Genomic DNA, 25010 nt, shown 5'->3' on the forward strand with positions numbered 1-25010 from the left:
GAGAAACATGGGGCTAAAACCAGACATGGTTTAACCACCATCATGTATAGCCATATCATTGGCTATACATTATGGTGGTTAAACCCATGATAAAATACGCATCTCTGGTCTGGTGGCCAAAGATGAAGCAGGCGACCACTATCAACAAACTAGGCAAGGTGCAAAGACTTGCATGTTTGGGAATGACGGGTGACATCAAAACTGGGCTGGAAATGCCATGAAGAATTAAATGAACTTTCAAACAGGAAAACATCAACTTTGTACTGGGTGCCAGGGCATTCAGGAATCACAGATAATGATAAAGCTTCATATATAGGTCCTGAACCAGCTCTGGGGGTACCAAAATCATTGGTACGAAACCAGATTAGAACAAGGACCAATAAGAAGCAAACAGAGTACTGGATAAAAGTACCTGGCAACAAACACAGTGGAACCTTCATTAGGGAACCGTCCGAGAAAAAAAACGAAGAACTACTTCAATATAGTAGGGATCGTCTCAGAATAATTACAGGGTTGCTATTGTCTTTGTGAATACCAAGAAATTTAGTGTGCTGTTTGTTTTATATGTAGTGGTTATCCAAATCTAAATCGTATAGTATTCATTTAAAAATAAGCAGTTTTGTTTTGTTTAGATTGAAGCACAAGGAGTTCGCGTTACACCAGGGTTAACTTTTTTGAATATATATTTTTATCATATTTGACAGCTTCATTACTCCATTTAACAGTGATATCGTCGCCAAATACAGTAAATCGTCCTGAGATGATGGTTAGTAGGTCATTTGAATATATAGAAAACAACATTGGTCCTAAAACAGACTCCTGAGGTACTCCATATTTTGTGTCGCTGAGATCAGACTGTCCACTTGATGTTTTTACCACCTGTCGACGTCCTGTCAATATTATTGCAATAACTATTGTAGCGTCTGACTATCTGTCTATACTAATATAAATGTTATACCTTGTGAAGATGTATGTATGTTTGGGGCTCTTGAACGTATTTAGATGAAACTTTACATAAATACAGCTTATAGACCAGAATAACACATATGATACATATTATGAAGGTATCGATTTTGGTCACGAAATAACGATCAGTATCAAGTAAATCGCAAAAGTTCTTTCTCCCTGAGAGCTATCTTGGCGTGCGCTGCCTATACCGTTGGAGTTACATGCAGATAATGTACGTAAGACTGTTTATTTTGAATAGTTCTAAATTAGAGTCCACGTTAGCATATATTTACCTCTTGTGTGGTAGCCACTATATTGAAAATACTGAGCAATAAATACAATTATATTGGATAATTAGTTAAAATGCCAATTTTAGAATATCTGCAAAATTCTTATAAAAAAAAATTATTGAAATATCGTTTTGAGTTTTTGATATAGATAAACTTTATCTTTTACACTGAGTAATTTGGACGCAACGCAGTTAGCCAGCTATTCTTTACTCAGAACAGTTGACATATTTTCTTAGTTACGGTATTTTCATAGTAAAAGCTGTTGCCTGCTCTTATTATTTTAAGTACAAAATTAATAAAAAAAACATTATTCTTAGTGTTTTGACAAATAAAAGAAGTTTGTACCACCAAATTTCAATTAAGTCCATCCGATTCATTGTAAGATCGCTGTCGTTTAGCTTGTCTTTTATAAAACACTTCTGGAGCATCCCTACACACAGACCAGCAGTAGTCTGCAAGCATTGCTTCATTCCAACGGCCCTGATATCTCTGTTCCATTAAGGCAATGTCTTGATGGAATCTTTCTCCATGTTCGTCACTCACAGCTCCACAGTTTTGTAGGAAGAAATTAAGATGAGAGTGAAGAAAATGAATTTTTAAGGACATGTTGCATCCAAGTTGGTGGTAAGCTTGAAGAAGCTCTTTAACCAATGCTGTGAAGTTATCATCTCTTTTGTTACCTAAAAACCCATGTACAACCCCCTTAAAGGCTTCCCAGGCTATACATATTGATGTATAGCCGAAGCTACTGAACGTAGAATCTTGAAATATGTAGGTATGTAGGTAGGTTCTTTGTATAGCGTGAATAAGCATAAAAATTCAGGAATTTCCAACCCCAAGGGGAAAAAAATGTTTGTTTAAAATGGTCTGTCACGAAACTCAATGTGACAAATTAAATTCTACGCGGGCGAAGCCGCGGGCGACAACTTGTCTTGCATAAAGGAAAGTTTTTACCTGAATTGATTTTTCTAAATAGAGTAGCAAACATATCATGGTCTCGCACGTCTCAGCAAGGTGTATTCAATGAAATTTTTATTATCAACTTTGGACACTCGACATGGTTATTGAATTATTTGTACAACATTAATATATCTGACTTTTTTCTCCAATATGTAAGAGATAACATGAAACATTTTTTGAAAACTCGACGGAGATTTCCATTGATTATAGAAATATCTGTTTCACGAGTTAATTGTTTGACGAATTTATATTGAACACTTTCAATTCTCTGTTGGTAAAACGTATAGTGCAGACTCTAAACGACAGTTGCAAATTTCTAACGTCTATATTTATGCACGAAATATGAAGACATTTTTGAAAGCAGATACTTGATTTCAAGTAGAGGCATAGACCTTCATAGGTCACTTTTTTCGGAATACTTAGCTCGACTGACAGCCGCGAAAAGAGCAAATCCTCGATATTTTGCATCGCGTTGGAGATACCGAAATAAGCTATTTGAAAAAATTGCTCAGAAATAGATTTTGACTCTACATACCGAATCTCAACGCAAAATTCTAATTTTATATATAAGAAGCCATGAAAATGATAAATTCGTTATCATGTAGGAATAAGAATGAAAAACCCAATATTCGTTATGAATATATTTATTTCATGATTTAGACCATTTCTGTACTCTGTATTCGGAACCATTAATTAAAAATCGGACTTGAATATGAAAATGAAGAAAATAGAAATGAAACTTTCTATGTTTTTCACGACTTTTATTTGTAACTAACCTTATTGCAATTTCGTCCTATAAGGACATTTTTAAACAATCAAAAATCAAGAAATGGGTAACTCTAACATATTTTGGTAAAAGATAATTGCGGGTTTCTTCAGAAAAACAATGTGGTAATGGCATTCATACCACATGCCAGGAGGTTATCTGATTACCTTTTCAATACCAAAGATGAAGTGGACAAGTTGGAAAAATCTGGAGTTTATAAGCTCAAGTGTCCGGAGTGTAATAGTGTTTATGTGGGACTATGTGGTCGAAATTTCCACAAACGGTATGCTGAATATGAATGGTCCTTCAGGCTAGGTGAAAATGATTCGACGTTTTCAAACCATTCCTTGGCATGCGACTACAAGTTCCCGAATCTAAACGATAAGGAAATTTTGCACTATGCAAGGAAGGGTTGCAAACTCAATTATTTGGAATCCTTGGAAATTCACAAGCATAAACATTGCGAGTGCAACCTGTTAAATGATCAATTCGATTTAGTTTACTCACCGGGTTTCAAATTAGCATATCCACACTGTCCAAGTAACGAAAATTCAGGTACCGAATTAAGCTAAGTACCTCTATTATTACCTACAGTGGTGTTATATAAAGGCTAATGTAATCACTGTTAGTTTAATGTATGAGTTTGGAAATGTCCTTATAGTACGAAACTGCAGTAACGTTAGTTACAAATAAAAGTGGTAAAAAACATAGAATGTTTCAATTTTCTTTTCTTCATTATAATTTCCTACCACGTAGTACCGGCTACATCAATCAATTTATTAAATATAAAAATTAAAAAAAAAATCAAATTTTGAATTGGAATGCGATACCTATGTAGGGCTAATTATTGCGGTAAGTGCGGTCGATGAAAATGACTAAAATACAGGGGTGTCTTTATATTGAGTGTATCACACTGTATATAAGAGAAATAGAGATTCAGCAGAGTTTTTGCGTTTCTGAAATGTCTTTTTTTTCTGATAATGGATCCTAGTAAACGATTAGTGGTATTAGCCAGGGGAGTAGTTGTTTTCTGATAGGATTCAGTCCATTCAACCTACTGCGTAGGTATATCCGAGACTGGCTTGAACATTTAAAGTTCGTTTATTTAGATTTGTTTACTGCCTGTATTCGAGCATAGCCCAGTGAGTAATAAGAAAGGTTTTCTTCCTCATTCGAAAGAATCGGGCAAATTCCGGATATGCAGTTGTTTACTATCTCGTCCACTAGATGGAGTGACAATTTTGTTGTTCGCTTCATCTAAGGACGAGGAATGAAATACTCTGAAAGAATTTCGATTTTCAATTATGGAATATCATTGACTTTAAGTCAATGATGGCCACTATCTTGCACTGACGAGGGCCTAAGAAGCCCGAAACCGGTCTTCAAGTGTACCTGTTCCAAACTTGAAGGTTGACTCTTTCAGTTGTATTGCCAATTGCACATGCAGGAAATTCCTGCACTGACGCCTGTCGGATATAATCCAACGCCGTTCGTGGTATTAGCTAGGGGAGTAGTTATTTTCTGATAGGCGTCAGTCCATTCAACCTACTGTGTAGATATATCCGAAACTGGCTTGATCATTTAAAGTTCATTTCATTATAATATAATAATAATATGTTTATTTTCCCATACACTGATGTAAATTACATGGAGTGCTATCGAAAATAAACCAGATAATCATAGAAGCCATATAAATCTATAGCTTGTTCGTGATAAGAATATGTTGTGAATTAGGTATATAATTACTTTTACATAAGTGATCAGTCGATTAATAGATAAATAATAAATAAACATAATAACAGACAGAATACATAGTTATTTTCATCTAGTTAAATAATTGCTTAGGTCAAATTGCTGTTCAGAATAGTTTCATTAATGAAGTCAGAAAAGAAAGTTCTCTCGCTATTCAGAATAAATTTCAGAATCTTTATCACTTTTCAGAGTGTTGACGACATCGACTGCTATGATCGTTAGCTTCACCGTGTTCTGGATAGGTAATGTTGATAACTCTTCCCGAGCCACCATGGATATTCGTAATCGCTTCAGTCATGTTATGTAGCATAATCAACCCAACTTCAAATAATTTCCGTATTTATATAGATAGTTTGAGATTCGGACTAGGAAAAGTAAAATTTCAGACTCATTGTGACTCAATAGTCATAGAGAACCCGGATATCTTCATTAACAAGACTCCAAATTCAGTTCTTGCCTGATATAGCCTTCTGTTCACGTTTTAGAAAAAATACATTTTAAAAAATCAGTTGAAATTTGTTCTAAACCAAATCCTTTTCCCAGACAGGAAATAAACAGCGAAAAGTTAGCATTAGAGTGAGAGTATCTATAACGATCAAAAAAATAGTGAGATCCAAGGACACTGAAATAATGGATGATTTTAACCAAAAAACTAGAATATAACATCAAATCTAATGATGATATATATATTTTATTATTGAAAATTTACCACTTAACTAACTCAACCTAACGTTTATGAATTTTTTTTTGAAAATACATAAAAATACACAGGTAGTAGAATAGTTTTGTTGAATTTCCAGAATTTGGTATATTTCAGTAAATGATCAGGTAGTAATACTTTTGCTTACTGTCTTATGAATTCAGGTATTGAACTTAGGTAATTTGGATTTCTATATATTGAACAGCCCTCAATAATTAAACACAATAGTGTTGAGTGTGCAGTCAAAGAGACTTGAGTTTATTTGGATACTCTGTGGTTACTGTTTCATTTGTGTTGTGTTCCAAACTCTGATATCCATTCATTCAACATGTCAACTTCACAAAACAAAGAGAATCATGCCCAGCGAAATGATGAAAAGTTGACAACTCTGGGGATGACACCTGCAATATCAGTTGCTGGTCCTGAACCATCAGATTTGATAAAGACGAAAGAACTAGAAGAATCATTGAAACTATTCGATGTGTTCGAATCTGAACAGGAACTTAATCAGCGCATTTATATTTTAGGAAAACTATATAACCTAGTCAAGCAATGGACCAAAGAAGTTTCCATGAAACGTAATATGTCTGAAAGTGTGGCAGAACAATTGGGGGGAAAACTTTTTACATTTGGTAGTTACAGACTTGGTGTGAGTAGATTTACATTTATTTATCTGCAATGGATTGTATATTTTGTCGACTGGTAGCTTTGATCCACTTGAAATTATGATTATGAATTTTTTCTTCGAAAATAACATTACAAAATTACACCGACAGTGAACATGAATGTGAAGAATGGAATAAGCACATAAATTAATGGCAGTGAGTGGAATATGTATAGGAATTATTTTGTTTGGCCAAGTCATACCATCACATAAATACCATTTTTCATGAGTCAATTGACTATAACTGGCCGGTACTTGATGAACACCCAAATTTAAAAACTAATTAATGCAGTTTGTTGTATGATTGTCACTATAAATGGTTTTGCAAAAACCGCAACATTAGGCATTCAAATTCAGAGTATTGAATTAGATTTCATTCATTTTTTATTATGCCGATATATCCTGAATTGGTATGCCAATCAGTGATAAAGGGTTCGTCAGTTCTACGAATAACTCTTGTATACAGAAAAGGAATGGTGTTAGTATTTTCTATTTCGGTAGTGAACTGTAATTTTTGATCATATCTGTTAACAACATTGAGGACACTTTAGGAGGTGTATTTTCGGATAGATCGTCCATTACGATTTAATAGGAGAATAGTGGCTCCCATTGGTGTACCAAGAGTTCATTCAAAAGATATCTTTTTTTTGTGATGTGAACATTTTCAATTTTTTTGAAAGTCCTAGTATAACTATCATGTTAAAAATCATAAGCATCAGTAAGATTTTTGGTATTCTTTTGGGGTATTTTGCTTTTTGGAGCATTAGTAGAAGAATTAATGGGTCTCACTTCACTCGTTAATATGCCTATATATTTGGGTGTTATAGAATTGTATATCATGTACATTTTTTTCATTGTCTCGCACAATCTTACAGATTATTGCTGGTTTACCAACATCTGTGGATTTCTATTCTTTTCACATAAACTCTGTGAAAGTCAATTCAATACTCTGTTTGAGAAATATTGGAAAAATATAAATAAATATAAATATAAAAATAAATATAAAATATAAATCTGTACCTAATCTAGGAAATTTATCTTTGAATATCATAAAACTTTTACATAATGATCGAAATTTGTCAGAAGCATATTGTTTTGACCTACCTACGCAGAACATACTGTTCAGGTAGTTGGGAAGTATGAATATTTATTTATTTATACATCAAAGAAGAATTTTTGTGATTATGTAACTTTTTAATTATCACAGAAAAGTATATTTCGATAGTTTGCCAGTTATTTTGTTAATGCACTGATCTGATTGTGATATGAATAACATCTCAAGCACTAGCCTCTACTTCTTTCTTTTGATGACATTGATTTATCCAATCCAAACAGTTATGGAAATGTAGATACTCGTTGACAGGTTAATACATAGTAGATAAATTATAAACTTCAACCTGAAATTTTATAATGGAGTCATATTTACGAATGTGTTCATGTAATGTTTTCAGGTTCACGGTAAAGGTGCAGATATCGATGCACTCTGTGTTGCTCCTAGACACATTAGCAGAGTTGAATTCTTTTCATCTTTTTATGAACTTCTCAAGGCACAACCCGAAGTATCAGACCTCAGGGTAAGTAAATTGCACTAATCGGATGAACTGATACCATTTGTTTTGATTACTTCTTTCATTTTTTCAGGCAGTTGAAGAAGCTTACGTACCCGTGATCAAAATGAATTTTGAAGGGATTGAGATTGATATGTTATTCGCAAGACTATCCCTGAAAGAAATTCCAGATTCAATAGATTTACGTGATGATATGGTACTGAAAAACTTAGATGAAAGGTGTGTACGGAGTTTGAATGGTTATCGAGTGGTCGATGAGATTTTAAGACTAGTTCCAAACATAGAAAACTTCAGGCTTGCTTCAAGAGCTATTAAGCTATGGGCGAAAAGTAAGTATTTTCCTAGTTATTACGTAACCAGAGATTGTTTGCTGATTTTTCACTGCCCTTTTTATTCGTTCAATTCTCCAATACATACAAATATTTTACTTTCTGCTATTGGATGAAGACACATTATGTTCTTAAAAGTTGTTATACATTTTCTGAACGGTTAACATTCGAGTCTACGTCATTCTGTCGTTTGTTTTGAGGAGTTCTCAAAAGTGACCCGTCTCCAACCGGGTTTCAAAGAATAACAAGAATTACAAAGAACAACAATAACAGCATTTAAACATTTGACAGGCCAATTGGCAATTGCTCCGCTGCTTCATTTCAAAGGTTCAGACGATTGAGATAGAAAGCAGTGTTGCAACTGAAACAGGGGTCAATGGCAGGAAATTGGGGTTGTAGCAAAAAATGCATATGTTTCAAAACTCAGTCAAAGTAAATAACAGTGAACAATCCTGAAAAGCAAAAATTTCAATGTAACCTGATTTGGAAAAGGCTCACATAATTTGTCTTTGTTTAATCGAAACTTATTTCTGCCTTTATATTAATTCAATATATTTTCTGTAGTATAATTTTAATGCTTATTTTTCGTTTTCAGGACACGGCATTTACAGTAACGTTCTAGGGTTTTTGGGTGGTGTTTCCTGGGCTTTGCTGGTAGCAAGAACTTGTCAGTTATATCCAAATGCGGCACCTTCCACATTAGTCAGTAAATTTTTCTTAATTTACTCAAAATGGAAGTGGCCGCGGCCTATTTTGTTGAAAGATCTGTCATATCATTATCTTGGATTTCCTATGTGGGATCCTAGGGTATGTATACTTTTTGTAACTGGTAAACAGAACGTGTTTGCGTCATACTCGTCAGTAAGACTTATTGGTGGACTTAAGTAGTTTTGGTCTTGCACTGTTTGGAAACTTTGGTGTACTAATGAATATCACTGGGGTTTTTCCTCAACACCAAACCATTATTTTAACACCTCGAGATGTGTTTCGGTTACCAAGTCATTTTCAAGCGAAAGATTAAACTGAGCAACTGAATAAAGTGATCATTAAACTGGTCAACTGATTAATGTAATCATCTTCCTCTTGAAGATGATCGAAACACGTGTCGAGGTGTTGAAATAACTGTTTTGTTTTGAAAAAATTCTCGAGTAATATTCAGCTTTGGGTTTACTATTCATTGGATAACAAACCTTCTGATTAATAAGTAGCAGTTGACATTCAACTACCAGTGAGTTTTTCGGAAAGTCATTATACTCATAAAGTCGTTAATAGTTCCTTTTGTAATTCAGAAATTTCATGTTTCAACAGATGAACATTCAGGATCGTTATCATATGATGCCGATTATCACACCTGCTTATCCACAACAAAATTCAACATTCAATGTGACCATTTCCACAAGGGCAATAATGATTGAAGAGTTCAAACAAGGATTGTCTATTACTGATGATATCATGCTAGGAAAAAGCAAGTGGGACAAGTTATTTGAGCAGCCAGCATTTTTTACAAAATACAAGCATTTTATTGTACTACTTGTGAAGGCAGGTAATGCAAGAGATCATTTGGAGTGGTGCGGATTAGTTGAAAGCAAAGCTAGGATTCTTGTAGGTAAGAAACTATAATTTTGGAAGAAATTTGTGACATATTCGAATAATGTAGGAGCCGTTGAATGTCGGATGTTTTTAATTTTGAAACAACTAATTTATTCTGTTTAGTTTTGATTTTCCTGTTTGATATTGTGATGGTGTTCGTGAGATTATTTAAGAAAATGTTCTTGAAGTTGTCCGTCCAGTTTGACCAACATACTATTTGTGACAGCTTCCACAGTTCAATTTGTACATGCTTTCCAACTGTATTTCCATTTGAAAAGGAAACTTTAATTTATTCGGTACTGAGTAGCATTCCAAGTTTAACAGTTTTCTATACATGTAATTTTGTGATATGTGAGTTTCACCTCTGTATTTTTGAAAGAAGAACTTCTTTCTTTATTTATTTTTCTGTTGAGGGCTTCAGAAAAATTATTTTTTACTAAATTAATTGGAGTCAGAATTGGGTTTGTTTATTGGATTGTTTTTGTTTATAGCCTTGTCTCTTCTTTCTTTCATTTCTTTCCCGATCATTAGTGATGTACCAATTTTATGTTCAACATCAATTATCATATGGTAAATTGGATTTATCAACCATACTCAATAACAACATTATTGTAGACGAATTAATGAATTTTATTAAAAACAAAATTCGAACATCAAATGCACTAAAAGGAGGTCATACCTTTTTTTTTGAGAAACTTCTCATATTTACAGTTACGTCATTTTATCCAGATTATACAATGAAATATTTATTTTTAGTCTAAAATTGAATGACTATAACGAATACAATCATGAATTGAGAGGAAATTTTTGTATGTATTCAGTATTTTTCTAATGTTTATGATAATTTCGTATACTTTTAGGATATCTAGAAAGAAATCAATACATAAACCTTGCACACATCAATCCTGAAAGGTTCTCAATGCTGGAGTCCCAAAGCGAACCTAACACAATATGTTCTATGTGGTTTATTGGACTGGAATTTGCTAGGACAGACTCCAGTATCGACCTGAGAAGAGAATTTAAATCATTTACGGATCGTGTCATGAAGCATGCAATAAATATTCAGGCTATGAAAGATGGAATGACTTTGGATGCAAGGCATGTTAAGAGGAAACAGTTGTCACAGTATTTGACGCCAGGACTCATCAAACGAGAAAGGAAATCTGGAATTATCAAGAACGAAGTAGAAAGTAGAAAGAGGAAGTCTGAAGATGTTTCGGGAGGAGATATACCTAACAAAAAGGTTAGGCTTTCCGAAAAAATTACTCCAGTTCATAGTGGCTGACGATTTCGTAATGAATGACCTGGAAAGAGAATGTCTTGGAATTGTTCCCAGTCTACAATTCGACTCAAAGGAAGATATCGTTGGCAGTCTTCTTCATTAATTTTTATGTGATTGTCATGAGTAATTTTTGTGGTAAGAGATTAGTGGCTTGTCCTCTACTAGGGTTACACTTGCTCCTGAAGAAAGGGAAAATAATGGGTTTTTACATTAGACAACGAAGAGTGTTGGCTGCGGGGGTTCTGGAGTAGTTGGCAACTGACTCTAGTTTTCATTTTAAGTTGCAGGTGTATGCAAATATGTCACAAACCGCTGCGGTCCTCAAAAAAGCCGTGGCGGACATTTGAGCTATATTCCACATCTATTCAATTTGGTACTTCTTCTTCCAGGTCTTCAAAATTGTAATGGTATTATGTTGCCACATTTTCTTTATTTATACATTGTATTCACTCATTTTAAATGAAATAAATGGAAAATGAGAAGTGTATTATTCATTATTTTTTCTTATTAGTAAGTGGGCTATGCTTGAAGACTAGCAGTAAACAAATCTAAAGTAATGAACTTTAAACACGCCAGTCTCGGATACACCTACACAGTAGGTGTATCCATATGCAATTGGCAATACAACTAAAAGAGTCGACATTCAATTTTGGAACGGCAACACTTGTATAGACCGGTTTCGGGCTCATTAGCCAGTCGTCAGTGCAAGACGGTGACCATCATCGACCTAAAGTTATGATATTCCATAATTGAAAATCGGAATACTTTCAAAGTATTTCATTCGTCTTCCTAAGTTGGAGCGAACAGCAAAATGTCACTCCATCTAGTGGACGAGGTACTAACCTACTGCATATCCGAAATTTGACCGATTCCTCTTAATAAGGAAGAAAAACTTTCCTATCAGTGAGTAATGCTTGAATACTGGCAGTAAACAAATCTAATAAAGAAATGACCTTTAAACGTTCAAACCAGTCTCGGATATACCTACACAATAGGTTGAATGGACTGACGCTTATCAGAAAACAACTTCTTCCCTGGCTAAAACCACTAAGGGCGTTGGATTATATCCAAGTTTATTCTGATAGGCGTCAGTCTATTCAACCTACTGTGTAGGTATATCCGAGACTGGCTTGAACGTTTAAAGTTCATTTCTTTAGGTTTATTCATTTATTGACCACAAAATATAACTATTCAAATAAATAAATGATAACAGTGAAACACATACCAGTGATTAGAACTGATCAGATATATTGGGTAATTAAAGCTTGTCTACTATGTACACCTCCTTTGACCGCATTGTTTGACTGCTCGCGAGGTGGGAAGAGCTATCGTCGGGAGGAACAGAGGTTTGAGATTCACAGCCCCGTGAAATTACAGTAGCGAAGTCTCCAGGGCACTCGACTAACCGGCATCCATTTCTCGACCAATGTTTTACCGGACCCTCAGAAGAACGCCGGACAAAGTGAAATTATGTAGGATGGAAATATGTGTGAAGCTACGGCATTTTGAATTTAGTTGGTTCACTTTTGCGATCTTGGTGTACACTTTCTGAGGGTGAATTTTGTAACAGAATTGTGGTGGATGCTGATGGGTTATGCGTGTGCATGAAATGTATTCAGTCAGTGACAAATTTTGAAGGGAAAGGAAAGATAGAGATCTGGTATATCTATGGAATGTGTCTGATGAGGAAATTTGTTCAGATCATCGACACATGAACTTTGAAATCGGAGGGATTCAGACCTCCAAACATCAAAATCCCCGAAAAACATGGGTAGCCTACACGATGGACCTGGAAACCTGTTTAGACCGCATGGAGCTTTTATTCCTCCTGGACCACAATAGGTATAAAGCACTGGGATATGCAGACGACTTAGCCATCCAAATCGACCATAGTAGAAAGAAAGAAATACAAGTGTCGTGGGAGGTTGAATATCTGGGAGTAAGTAGATTCCAAACTGAGGTAGCACTGATACTCGCCAGACGCACCTATGGAAAAACATGGGGCTAAAACCAGACATGGTTTAACCACCATCATGTATAGCCATATCATTGGCTATACATGATGGTGGTTGAACCCATGATAAAATACGCATCTCTGGTCTGGTGGCCAAAGATGAAGCAGGCGACTACTATCAACAAACTAGGCAAGGTGCAAATACTTGCATGTTTGGGAATGACGGGTGACATCAAAACTGGACTGGGAATGCCATGAAGAATTAAATGAACTTTCAAACGGGAAAACATTTACTTTGTACTGGGTGCCAGGGCATTCAGGAATCACAGGTAATGATAAAGCTTCATATATGGGTCCTGAACCAGCTCTGGGGGTACCAAAATCATTGGTACGAAACCAGATTAGAACAAAAACCAATAAGAAGCATACAGAGTACTGGATAAAAGTACCTGGCAACAAACACAGTGGAACCTTCATTAGGGAACCGTCCTAGAAAAAAAACGAAGAACTACTTCAATATAGTAGGGATCGGCTCAGAATAATTACAGGGTTGCTATTGTCTTTGTGAATACCAAGAAATTTAGTGTGCTGTTTGTTTTATATGTAGTGGTTATCCAAATCTAAATGGTATAGTATTCATTTGAAAGTAAGCAGTTTTGTTTTGTTTAGATTGAAGCACAAGGAGTTCGCGTTACACCAGGGTTGACTTTTTTGAATATATATTTTTATCATATTTGATAGCTTCATTACTCCGTATAACAGTGGTATCGTCGCCAAATACAGTAAATCGTCCTGAGATGATGGTTAGTAGATCATTTGAATATATAGAAAACAACATTGGTCCTAAAACAGACTCCTGAGGTACTCCATATTTTGTGTCGCTGAGATCAGACTGTCCACTTGATGTTTTTACCACCTGTCGACGTCCTGTCAATATTATTGCAATAACTATTGTAGCGTCTGACTATCTGTCTATACTAATATAAATGTTGAACCTTGTGAAGATGTATGTATGTTTGGGGCTCTTGAACGGATTTAGATGAAACTTTACATAAATACAGCTTATAGACCAGAATAACACATATGATACATATTACGAAGGTATCGATTTAGGTCACGAAATAACGATCAGTATCAAGTAAGTCGCAAAAATTCTTGCTCCCTGAGAGCTATCTTGGCGTGCGCTGCCTATACCGTTGGAGTTACATGCAGATAATGTACGTAAGACTGTTTATCTTGAATAGTTCTAAATTAGAGTCCACGTTAGCATATATTTACCTCTTGTGTGGTAGCCACTATATTGAAAATACTGAGCAATAAATACAATTATATTGGATAATTAGTTAAAATGCCAATTATAGAATATCTGTAAAATTCTAATAAAAAAAATGATTAAAATATCGTTTTAAGTTTTTGATATAGATAAACTTTATCTTTTACACTGAGTAATTTGGACGCAACGCAGTTAGCCAGCTATTCTTTACTTAGAACAGTTGACATATTTTCTTAGTTACGGTATTTTCATAGTAAAAGCATAAATTACTTACTAGCTGTTACCTGCTCTTATATTGATGTATAGCCTGAAAGTAGAGTCTTGAAATATGTAGGTATGTAGGTAGGTTCTTTGTATAGCGTGAATAAGCATAAAAATTCAGGAATTTCCAACCCCAAGAGGAAAAAAATGTTTGTTTAAAATGGTCTGTCACGAAACTCAATGTGACAAATTAAATTCTACGCGGGCGAAGCCGGGGGCGACAACTTGTTTTGCATAAAGGAAAGTTTTTACCTGAATTGATTTTTCTAAATGGAGTAGCAAACATATCATGGTCTCGCACGTCTCAGCAAGGTGTATTCAATGAAATTTTTATTATCAACTTTGGACACTCGACATGGTTATTGAATTATTTGTACAACATTAATATATCTGACTTTTTTCTCCAATATGTAAGAGATAACATGAAACATTTTTTGAAAACTCGACGGAGATTTCCATTGATTATAGAAATATCTGTTTCACGAGTTAATTGTTTGACGAATTTATTTTGAACACTTTCAATTCTCTGTTGGTAAAACGTATAGTGCAGACTCTAAACGACAGTTGCAAATTTCTAACGTCTATATTTATGCACAAAATATGCAGACATTTTTGAAAGCAGATACTTGATTTCAAGTAGAGGCATAGACCTTCATAGGTCACTTTTTTCGGAATACTTAGCTCGACTGACAGCCGCGAAAAGAGCAAATCCTCGATATTTTGCATCGCGTTGGAGATACCGAAATAAGTTATTTGAAAAAATTGCTCAGAAATAGATTTTGACTCTACATACCGAATCTCAACGCAAAATTCTAATTTTATATATAAGAAGCCATGAAAATGATAAATTCGTTATCATATAGAAATAAGAATGAAAAACCCAATATTCGTTATGAATATATTTATTTCATGATTAAGACCATTTCACCATTTCTGTACTCTGTATTCGGAACCATTAATTGAAAATCGGACTTGAATATGAAAATGTCACTCCATCTAGTGGACGAGGTACAAACCAAATGCATATCCGAAATTTGACCGATTCCTCTTAATAAGGAAGAAAAACTTTCCTATCAGTGAGCTATGCTTGAATACTGGCAGTAAACAAATCTAATAAAGAAATGACCTTTAAACGTTCAAGCCAGTCTCGGATATACCTACACAATAGGTTGAATGGACTGACGCTTATCAGAAAACAACTTCTCCCCTGGCTAAAACCACGAAGGGCGTTGGATTATATCCAAGTTTATTCTGATAGGCGTCAGTCCATTCAACCTACTGCGTAAGTATATCCGAGACTGGCTTGAACATTTAAAGTTCGTTTATTTAGATTTGTTTACTGCCTGTATTCAAGCATAGCCCAGTGAGTAATAAGAAAGGTTTTCTTCCTCATTCAAAAGAATCGGGCAAATTCCGGATATGCAGTTGTTTACTATCTCGTCCACTAGATGGAGTGACAATTTTGTTGTTCGCTTCATCTAAGGACGAGGAATGAAATACTCTGAAAGAATTTCGATTTTCAATCATGGAATATCATTGACTTTAAGTCAATGATGGCCACTATCTTGCACTGACGAGGGCCTAAGAAGCCCGAAACCGGTCTTCAAGTGTACCTGTTCCAAACTTGAAGGTTGACTCTTTCAGTTGTATTGCCAATTGCACATGCAGGAAATTCCTGCACTGACGCCTGTCGGATATAATCCAACGCCGTTCGTGGTATTAGCTAGGGGAGTAGTTATTTTCTGATTGGCGTCAGTCCATTCAACCTACTGTGTAGGTATATCCGAAACTGGCTTGATCATTTAAAGTTCATTTCATTATAATATAATAATATTATGTTAATTTTCCCATACACTGATGTAAATTACATGGAGTGCTATCGAAAATAAACCAGATAACCATAGGAGCCATATGAATCTATAGCTTGTTCGTGATGAGAATATGTTGTGAATTAGGTATATAATTACTTTTACATAAGTGATCAGTCGATTAATAGATAAATGATAAATAAACATAATTACAGAAACGATAGTTACAGACAGAATACATAGTTATTTTCATCTAGTTGATAATTGCTTAGGTCAAATTGCTGTTTAGAATAGTTTGATTAATGAAGTCAGAAAAGAAAGTTCTCTCTCTATTCAGAATAAATTTCTTTACTTCTCTTTCAAACATAGAAGAAGTAGTGAAGTGTGAAGATATTTCTTCTGGTAATCTTTGGTATAAGCGTGGTCCCAGATATGTTGCGTTTCTTTGTCCTATAGTTGTGTCACGTCGTGGTGCATTTAAAGAGTAAGAAACAATCATTGCGTTCTGTATTTATTTTAGATTTCAGAATCTTATCACTTTGACAGTTTCTTTCCTTTTGAGGTTATTCCGTGTTCTGGGTAGGTAAAGTTGATAACTCTTCCCGAGCCACCATGGATATTCGTAATCGCTTCAGTCATGTTATGTAGCATAATCAACCCAACTTCAAATAATTTCCGTATTTATATAGATAGTTTGAGATTCGGACTAGGAAAAGTAAATTTTCAGACTCATTGTGACTCAATAGTCATAGAGAACCCGGATATCTTCATTAACAAGACCCTTATAATAAATATACATAACAGCTAACTCATAAGAAATGCATGAACTTCAAATTCAATTCTTGCCTGATATAGCCTTCTGTTCACGTTTTAGAAAAAATACATTTTAAAAAATCAGTTGAAATTTGTTCTAAACCAAATCCTTTTCCAGACAGGAAATAAACAGCGAAAAGTTAACATTAGAGTGAGAGTATCTATAACGATCAAAAAAATAGTGAGATCCAAGGACACTGAAATAATGGATGATTTCAACCAAAAAACTAGAATATAACATCAAATCTAATGATGATATATATTTTATTATTGAGAATTTACCACTTAACTAACTCAACCTAACGTTTATGATTTTTTTTTTGAAAATACACAAAAATAGACAGGTAGTAGAATAGTTTTGTTGAATTTCCAGAATTTGGTATATTTCAGTAAATGATCAGGTAGTAATACTTTTGCTTACTAACTTATGAATTCAGGTATTGAACTTAGGTAATTTGGATATCTATATATTGAACAGCCCTCAATAATTAAACACAATAGTGTTGAGTGTGCAGTCAAAGAGACTTGAGTTTATTTGGATACTCTGTGGTTACTGTTTCATTTGTGTTGTGTTCCAAACTCTGATATCCATTCATTCAACATGTCAACTTCACAAAACAAAGAGAATCATGCCCAGCGAAATGATGAAAAGTTGACAACTCTGGGGATGACACCTGCAATATCAGTTGCTGGTCCTGAACCATCAGATTTGATAAAGACGAAAGAACTAGAAGAATCATTGAAACTATTCGATGTGTTCGAATCTGAACAGGAACTTAATCAGCGCATTTATATTTTAGGAAAACTATATAACCTAGTCAAGCAATGGACCAAAGAAGTTTCCATGAAACGTAATATGTCTGAAAGAGTGGCAGAACAATTGGGGGGAAAACTTTATACATTTGGTAGTTACAGACTTGGTGTGAGTAGTTTTACATTTATTTATCTGCAATGGATTGTATATTTTGTCGCCTGGTAGCTTTGATCCACTTGAAGTTATGATTATGAATTTTTTCTTCGAATAACATTACAAAATTACACCGACAGTGAACATGAATGTGAAGAATGGAATAAGCACATAAATTAATGGCAGTGAGTGGAACATGTATTGGAATTATTTTGTTTGGCCAAGTCATACCATCACATAAATACCATTTTTCATGAGTCAATTGACTATAACTGGCCGGTACTTGATGAACACCCAAATTTAAAGACTAATTAATACAGTTTGTTGTATGATTGTCACTATAAATGGTTTTGCAAAAACCGCAACATTAGGCATTCAAATTCAGAGTATTGAAGTAGATTTCATTCATTTTTTATTATGTGAATATATCCTGAATTGGTATGCCAATCAGTGATAAGGGGTTCGTCAGTTCTACGAATAACTCTTGTATAGAGAAAAGGAAGGGTGTTAGTATTTTCTATTTCGGTAGTGAACTGTAATTTTTGATCATATCTGTTAACAACATTGAGGACACTTTAGGAGGTGTATTTTCGGATAGATCGTCCATTACGATTTAATAGGAGAATAGTGGCTAATAGGAGAATAGTGCTGGTTTACCAACATCTGTGGATTTCTATTCTTTTCACATAAACTCTGTAAAAGTCAATTCAATACTCTGTTTGAGAAATATTGGAAAATTAGTAAACCCTTCCCTCTAACAAAAAATCTCAAACTGGGCATATTGCTCGAGAATTCTTATCGCAGAAAACTTCTCGGTAAATTAATTTTCAATACTTGCAGAAATTTATGTAATGATAATTCACCTATCAATTTTTCTCATAAATCTGTACCTAATCTAGGAAATTTATCTTTGAATATCATAAAACTTTTACATAATGATCGAAATTTGTCAGAAGCATATTGTTTTGACCTACCTACGCAGAACATACTGTTCAGGTAGTTGGGAAGTATGAATATTTATTTATTTATACATCAAAGAAGAATTTTTGTGATTATGTAACTTTTTAATTATCACAGAAAAGTATATTTCGATAGTTTGCCAGTTATTTTGTTAATGCACTGATCTGATTGTGATATGAATAACATCTCAAGCACTAGCCTCTACTTCTTTCTTTTGATGACATTGATTTATCCAATCCAAACAGTTATGGAAATGTAGATACTCGTTGACAGGTTAATACATAGTAGATAAATTATAAACTTCAACCTGAAATTTTATAATGGAGTCATATTTACGAATGTGTTCATGTAATGTTTTCAGGTTCACGGTAAAGGTGCAGATATCGATGCACTCTGTGTTGCTCCTAGACACATTAGCAGAGTTGAATTCTTTTCATCTTTTTATGAACTTCTCAAGGCACAACCCGAAGTATCAGACCTCAGGGTAAGTAAATTGCACTAATCGGATGAACTGATACCATTTGTTTTGATTACTTCTTTCATTTTTTCAGGCAGTTGAAGAAGCTTACGTACCCGTGATCAAAATGAATTTTGAAGGGATTGAGATTGATATGTTATTCGCAAGACTATCCCTGAAAGAAATTCCAGATTCAATAGATTTACGTGATGATATGGTACTGAAAAACTTAGATGAAAGGTGTGTACGGAGTTTGAATGGTTATCGAGTGGTCGATGAGATTTTAAGACTAGTTCCAAACATAGAAAACTTCAGGCTTGCTTCAAGAGCTATTAAGCTATGGGCGAAAAGTAAGTATTTTCCTAGTTATTACGTAACCAGAGATTGTTTGCTGATTTTTCACTGCCCTTTTTATTCGTTCAATTCTCCAATACATACAAATATTTTACTTTCTGCTATTGGATGAAGACACATTATGTTCTTAAAAGTTGTTATACATTTTCTGAACGGTTAACATTCGAGTCTACGTCATTCTGTCGTTTGTTTTGAGGAGTTCTCAAAAGTGACCCGTCTCCAACCGGGTTTCAAAGAATAACAAGAATTACAAAGAACAACAATAACAGCATTTAAACATTTGACAGGCCAATTGGCAATTGCTCCGCTGCTTCATTTCAAAGGTTCAGACGATTGAGATAGAAAGCAGTGTTGCAACTGAAACAGGGGTCAATGGCAGGAAATTGGGGTTGTAGCAAAAAATGCATATGTTTCAAAACTCAGTCAAAGTAAATAACAGTGAACAATCCTGAAAAGCAAAAATTTCAATGTAACCTGATTTGGAAAAGGCTCACATAATTTGTCTTTGTTTAATCGAAACTTATTTCTGCCTTTATATTAATTCAATATATTTTCTGTAGTATAATTTTAATGCTTATTTTTCGTTTTCAGGACACGGCATTTACAGTAACGTTCTAGGGTTTTTGGGTGGTGTTTCCTGGGCTTTGCTGGTAGCAAGAACTTGTCAGTTATATCCAAATGCGGCACCTTCCACATTAGTCAGTAAATTTTTCTTAATTTACTCAAAATGGAAGTGGCCGCGGCCTATTTTGTTGAAAGATCTGTCATATCATTATCTTGGATTTCCTATGTGGGATCCTAGGGTATGTATACTTTTTGTAACTGGTAAACAGAACGTGTTTGCGTCATACTCGTCAGTAAGACTTATTGGTGGACTTAAGTAGTTTTGGTCTTGCACTGTTTGGAAACTTTGGTGTACTAATGAATATCACTGGGGTTTTTCCTCAACACCAAACCATTATTTTAACACCTCGAGATGTGTTTCGGTTACCAAGTCATTTTCAAGCGAAAGATTAAACTGAGCAACTGAATAAAGTGATCATTAAACTGGTCAACTGATTAATGTAATCATCTTCCTCTTGAAGATGATCGAAACACGTGTCGAGGTGTTGAAATAACTGTTTTGTTTTGAAAAAATTCTCGAGTAATATTCAGCTTTGGGTTTACTATTCATTGGATAACAAACCTTCTGATTAATAAGTAGCAGTTGACATTCAACTACCAGTGAGTTTTTCGGAAAGTCATTATACTCATAAAGTCGTTAATAGTTCCTTTTGTAATTCAGAAATTTCATGTTTCAACAGATGAACATTCAGGATCGTTATCATATGATGCCGATTATCACACCTGCTTATCCACAACAAAATTCAACATTCAATGTGACCATTTCCACAAGGGCAATAATGATTGAAGAGTTCAAACAAGGATTGTCTATTACTGATGATATCATGCTAGGAAAAAGCAAGTGGGACAAGTTATTTGAGCAGCCAGCATTTTTTACAAAATACAAGCATTTTATTGTACTACTTGTGAAGGCAGGTAATGCAAGAGATCATTTGGAGTGGTGCGGATTAGTTGAAAGCAAAGCTAGGATTCTTGTAGGTAAGAAACTATAATTTTGGAAGAAATTTGTGACATATTCGAATAATGTAGGAGCCGTTGAATGTCGGATGTTTTTAATTTTGAAACAACTAATTTATTCTGTTTAGTTTTGATTTTCCTGTTTGATATTGTGATGGTGTTCGTGAGATTATTTAAGAAAATGTTCTTGAAGTTGTCCGTCCAGTTTGACCAACATACTATTTGTGACAGCTTCCACAGTTCAATTTGTACATGCTTTCCAACTGTATTTCCATTTGAAAAGGAAACTTTAATTTATTCGGTACTGAGTAGCATTCCAAGTTTAACAGTTTTCTATACATGTAATTTTGTGATATGTGAGTTTCACCTCTGTATTTTTGAAAGAAGAACTTCTTTCTTTATTTATTTTTCTGTTGAGGGCTTCAGAAAAATTATTTTTTACTAAATTAATTGGAGTCAGAATTGGGTTTGTTTATTGGATTGTTTTTGTTTATAGCCTTGTCTCTTCTTTCTTTCATTTCTTTCCCGATCATTAGTGATGTACCAATTTTATGTTCAACATCAATTATCATATGGTAAATTGGATTTATCAACCATACTCAATAACAACATTATTGTAGACGAATTAATGAATTTTATTAAAAACAAAATTCGAACATCAAAGGCACTAAAAGGAGGTCATACCTTTTTTGTTTTGAGAAACTTCTCATATTTACAGTTACGTCATTTTATCCAGATTATACAATGAAATATTTATTTTTAGTCTAAAATTGAATGACTATAACGAATACAATCATGAATTGAGAGGAAATTTTTGTATGTATTCAGTATTTTTCTAATGTTTATGATAGTTTCGTATATTTTTAGCATATCTAGAAAGAAATCAATTCATAAACCTTGCACACATCAATCCTGAAAGGTTCTCAATGCTGGAGTCCCAAAGCGAACCTAACACAATATGTTCTATGTGGTTTATTGGACTGGAATTTGCTAGGACAGACTCCACTATCGACCTGAGAAGAGAATTTAAATCATTTACGGATCGTGTCATGAAGCATGCAATAAATATTCAGGCTATGAAAGATGGAATGACTTTGGATGCAAGGCATGTTAAGAGGAAACAGTTGTCACAGTATTTGGCGCCAGGACTCATCAAACGAGAAAGGAAATCTGGAATTATCAAGAACGATATTAACCCTGAAAGTAGAAAGAGAAAGTCTGAAGATGTTTCGGGAGGAGATGTACCTAACAAAAAGGTTAGGCTTTCCGAAAAAATTACTCCAGTTCATAGTGGCTGACGAGGATTTCGTAATGAATGACCTGGAAAGAGAATGTCTTGGAATTGTTCCCAGTCTACAATTCGACTCAAAGGAAGATATCGTTGGCAGTCTTCTTCATTAATTTTTATGTGATTGTCATGAGTGATTTTTGTGGTAAGAGATTAGTGGCTTGTCCTCTACTAGGGTTACACTTGCTCCTGAAGAAAGGGAAAATAACGGGTTTTTACATTAGACAACAACGTGTGTTGGCTGCAGGGGTTCTGGAGTAGTTGGCAACTGACCCTAGTTTTCATTTAAAGTCGCAGGTGTATGCATATATGCCACAAACCGCTGCGGTCCTCAAAAAAGCCGTGGCGGACATTTGAGCTATATTCCACACCTATTCAATTTGGTAAACTTCTTCCAGGTCTTCAAAATTGTAATGGTATTGTGTTGCCACATTTTCTTTATTTATACATTGTATTCACTCATTTTAAATGCAATAAATGGAAAATGAGAACGTGTATTATTCATTAATTTTTCTTATTAGTTAGTGGGCTATGCTTGAAGACTAGCAGTAAACAAATCTAAAGTAATGAACTTTAAACACGCCAGTCTCGGATACACCTACACAGTAGGTTGGATGGCCTGAAGCCACAGAAAATTTCCTGCATATGCAATTGGCAATACAACTAAAAGAGTCGACATTCAATTTTGGAACGGCAACACTTGTATAGACCGGTTTCGGGCTCATTAGCCAGTCGTCAGTGCAAGACAGTGACTATCATCGACCTAAAGTTATGGTATTCCATAATTGAAAATCGGAATACTTACAAAGTATTTCATTCCTCTTCCCAAGTTGGAGCGAACAGCAAAATGTCACTCCATCTAGTGGACGAGGTACAAACCAAATGCATATCCGAAATTTGACCGATTCCTCTTAATAAGAAGAGAAAGTTTCCTATCAGTGAGCTATGCTTGAATACTGGCAGTAAACAAATCTAATAAAAAAATGACTTTTAAACGTTCAAGCCAGTCTCGGATATACCTACACATTAGGTTGAATGGACTGACGCTTATCAGAAAACAACTTCTCCCCTCGCTAAAACCACGAAGTGCGTTGGATTATATCCAAGTTCATTCTGATAGGCGTCAGTCCATTCAACCTACTGTGTAGGTATATCCGAGACTGGCTTGAACGTTTAAAGTTCATTTCTTTAGATTTATTCATTTATTTACCACAAAATATAACTATTCAAATAAATAAATGATAACAGTGAAACACATACCAGTGATTAGAACTGATCAGAGATATTGGGTGATTGAAGCTTGTCTACTACACTACGCGAGGTGGGAAGAGCTATCGTAGGGGGAACAGAGGTTTGAGATTCACAGCCCCGTGAAATTACAGTAGCGAAGTCTTCAGGGCACTCGACTAAACGGCATCCATCTCTCGACCAATGTTTTACCGGACCCTCAGAAGAACGCCGGACAAAGTGAAATTATGTAGGGTGAAAATATGTGTGAAGCTACGGGATTTTGAATTTAGTTGGATCACTTTTGCGATCTTCGTGTACACTTTCTGTACACATTTTGTAACAGAATTGTGGTGGATGCTGATGAGTTATGCGTGTGCATGAAATGTATTTAGTCAGTGACAAATTTTGAAGGGAAAGGAAAGGTAGAGATCTGGTATATCTATGGAATGTGTCTGATGAGGAAATTTGTTCAGATCATCGACATATGAACTTTGAAATCTTAATATATCAAAATCCCCGAAAAACAAACTGGGGAGCTTACAAGATGGACCTGGAAACCTGTTTAGGCCGCATGGATTTTGACATCAGTGATTCCATAGACCTAGAGTTAGCAGCAGATCGATTACAGGGATTCATCATTCTACGTATAACGAACATTGACCCATAATAAACCAGAGATCAAAGAGGAATGTGCCTTGGTGGAATGAAGATCTGGCGAGGATGATACAAAAAACTAGGAAAGCCTTCAAATGTGCAAGGATCAGGTTCATGTAAACAATACAGAAGGTCCCTAACTGAGTATAACAAAGTCCTGAGAAAATGCAAGAGAGATACGTGGAGAATGCAATGTAAAGAGGTCGAACAGACCCAAGCATGTGCCAGGCTCTACAAAATACTCACGAAGGAATCTCAGGTCTCGATAAATAATCTGAAAACAAATACGGGGGTGTATACAGAAACCGGAGAGGAGAGTATTAGAGAGCTTTTTAGGATACATTTTCCCGGGTCAGAAATTACAAATCTAACACCGAGTCCTGGGCGAATTCAGAACTGGAGACCCCCAAAAGGGCATCCAGGGAGGACTGGCAAATGACAAAGAAGGTGATAGGTCTGGAGAAAATCAAATGGACTGTAAACTCATTTCAACCCCATAAGTCTCAGTAATGCTTCAAAAGGGACCGGAAGTTATTTTCAAAAAATTGTGTGTGATTCTCAGGGCAAGTTCAGCACAGGGACACATACCAATAATCTGGAGACTGATCAAGGCCACCTTCA

The 25010-nt window shown here is 34.9% G+C and overlaps 3 protein-coding genes across 7 annotated transcripts in view; 2 read left to right on the top strand and 1 right to left on the bottom strand.

Moving 5' to 3' along the window:
- pdm3 (POU-domain protein pdm3) overlaps window positions 1–25010 on the bottom strand; it is a 360484-nt gene that overhangs the window by 163355 nt on the left and 172119 nt on the right. The gene's annotated exons all lie outside the window — the stretch shown is intronic.
- LOC141484791 (poly(A) polymerase type 3-like) lies at window positions 5436–11335 on the top strand. The gene is made up of 6 exons (XM_074180169.1): window positions 5436–6065; window positions 7532–7654; window positions 7722–7977; window positions 8573–8784; window positions 9286–9583; window positions 10428–11335. The coding sequence occupies exons 1-6, from the start codon at window positions 5745–5747 to the stop codon at window positions 10850–10852; spliced, it is 1635 nt and encodes a 544-aa protein (XP_074036270.1). The 5' UTR covers window positions 5436–5744; the 3' UTR covers window positions 10853–11335.
- LOC111508444 (poly(A) polymerase type 3) lies at window positions 17405–22996 on the top strand. The gene is made up of 6 exons (XM_074180170.1): window positions 17405–17880; window positions 19187–19309; window positions 19377–19632; window positions 20228–20439; window positions 20941–21238; window positions 22085–22996. The coding sequence occupies exons 1-6, from the start codon at window positions 17560–17562 to the stop codon at window positions 22513–22515; spliced, it is 1641 nt and encodes a 546-aa protein (XP_074036271.1). The 5' UTR covers window positions 17405–17559; the 3' UTR covers window positions 22516–22996.

The sequence above is a fragment of the Leptinotarsa decemlineata genome, unplaced genomic scaffold (assembly GCF_025532065.1).
Source record: "Leptinotarsa decemlineata unplaced genomic scaffold, Ldec_3_MD MMD2_tig00026294_RagTag_RagTag, whole genome shotgun sequence".
Taxonomy (NCBI): Eukaryota; Metazoa; Arthropoda; class Insecta; order Coleoptera; family Chrysomelidae; genus Leptinotarsa; species Leptinotarsa decemlineata.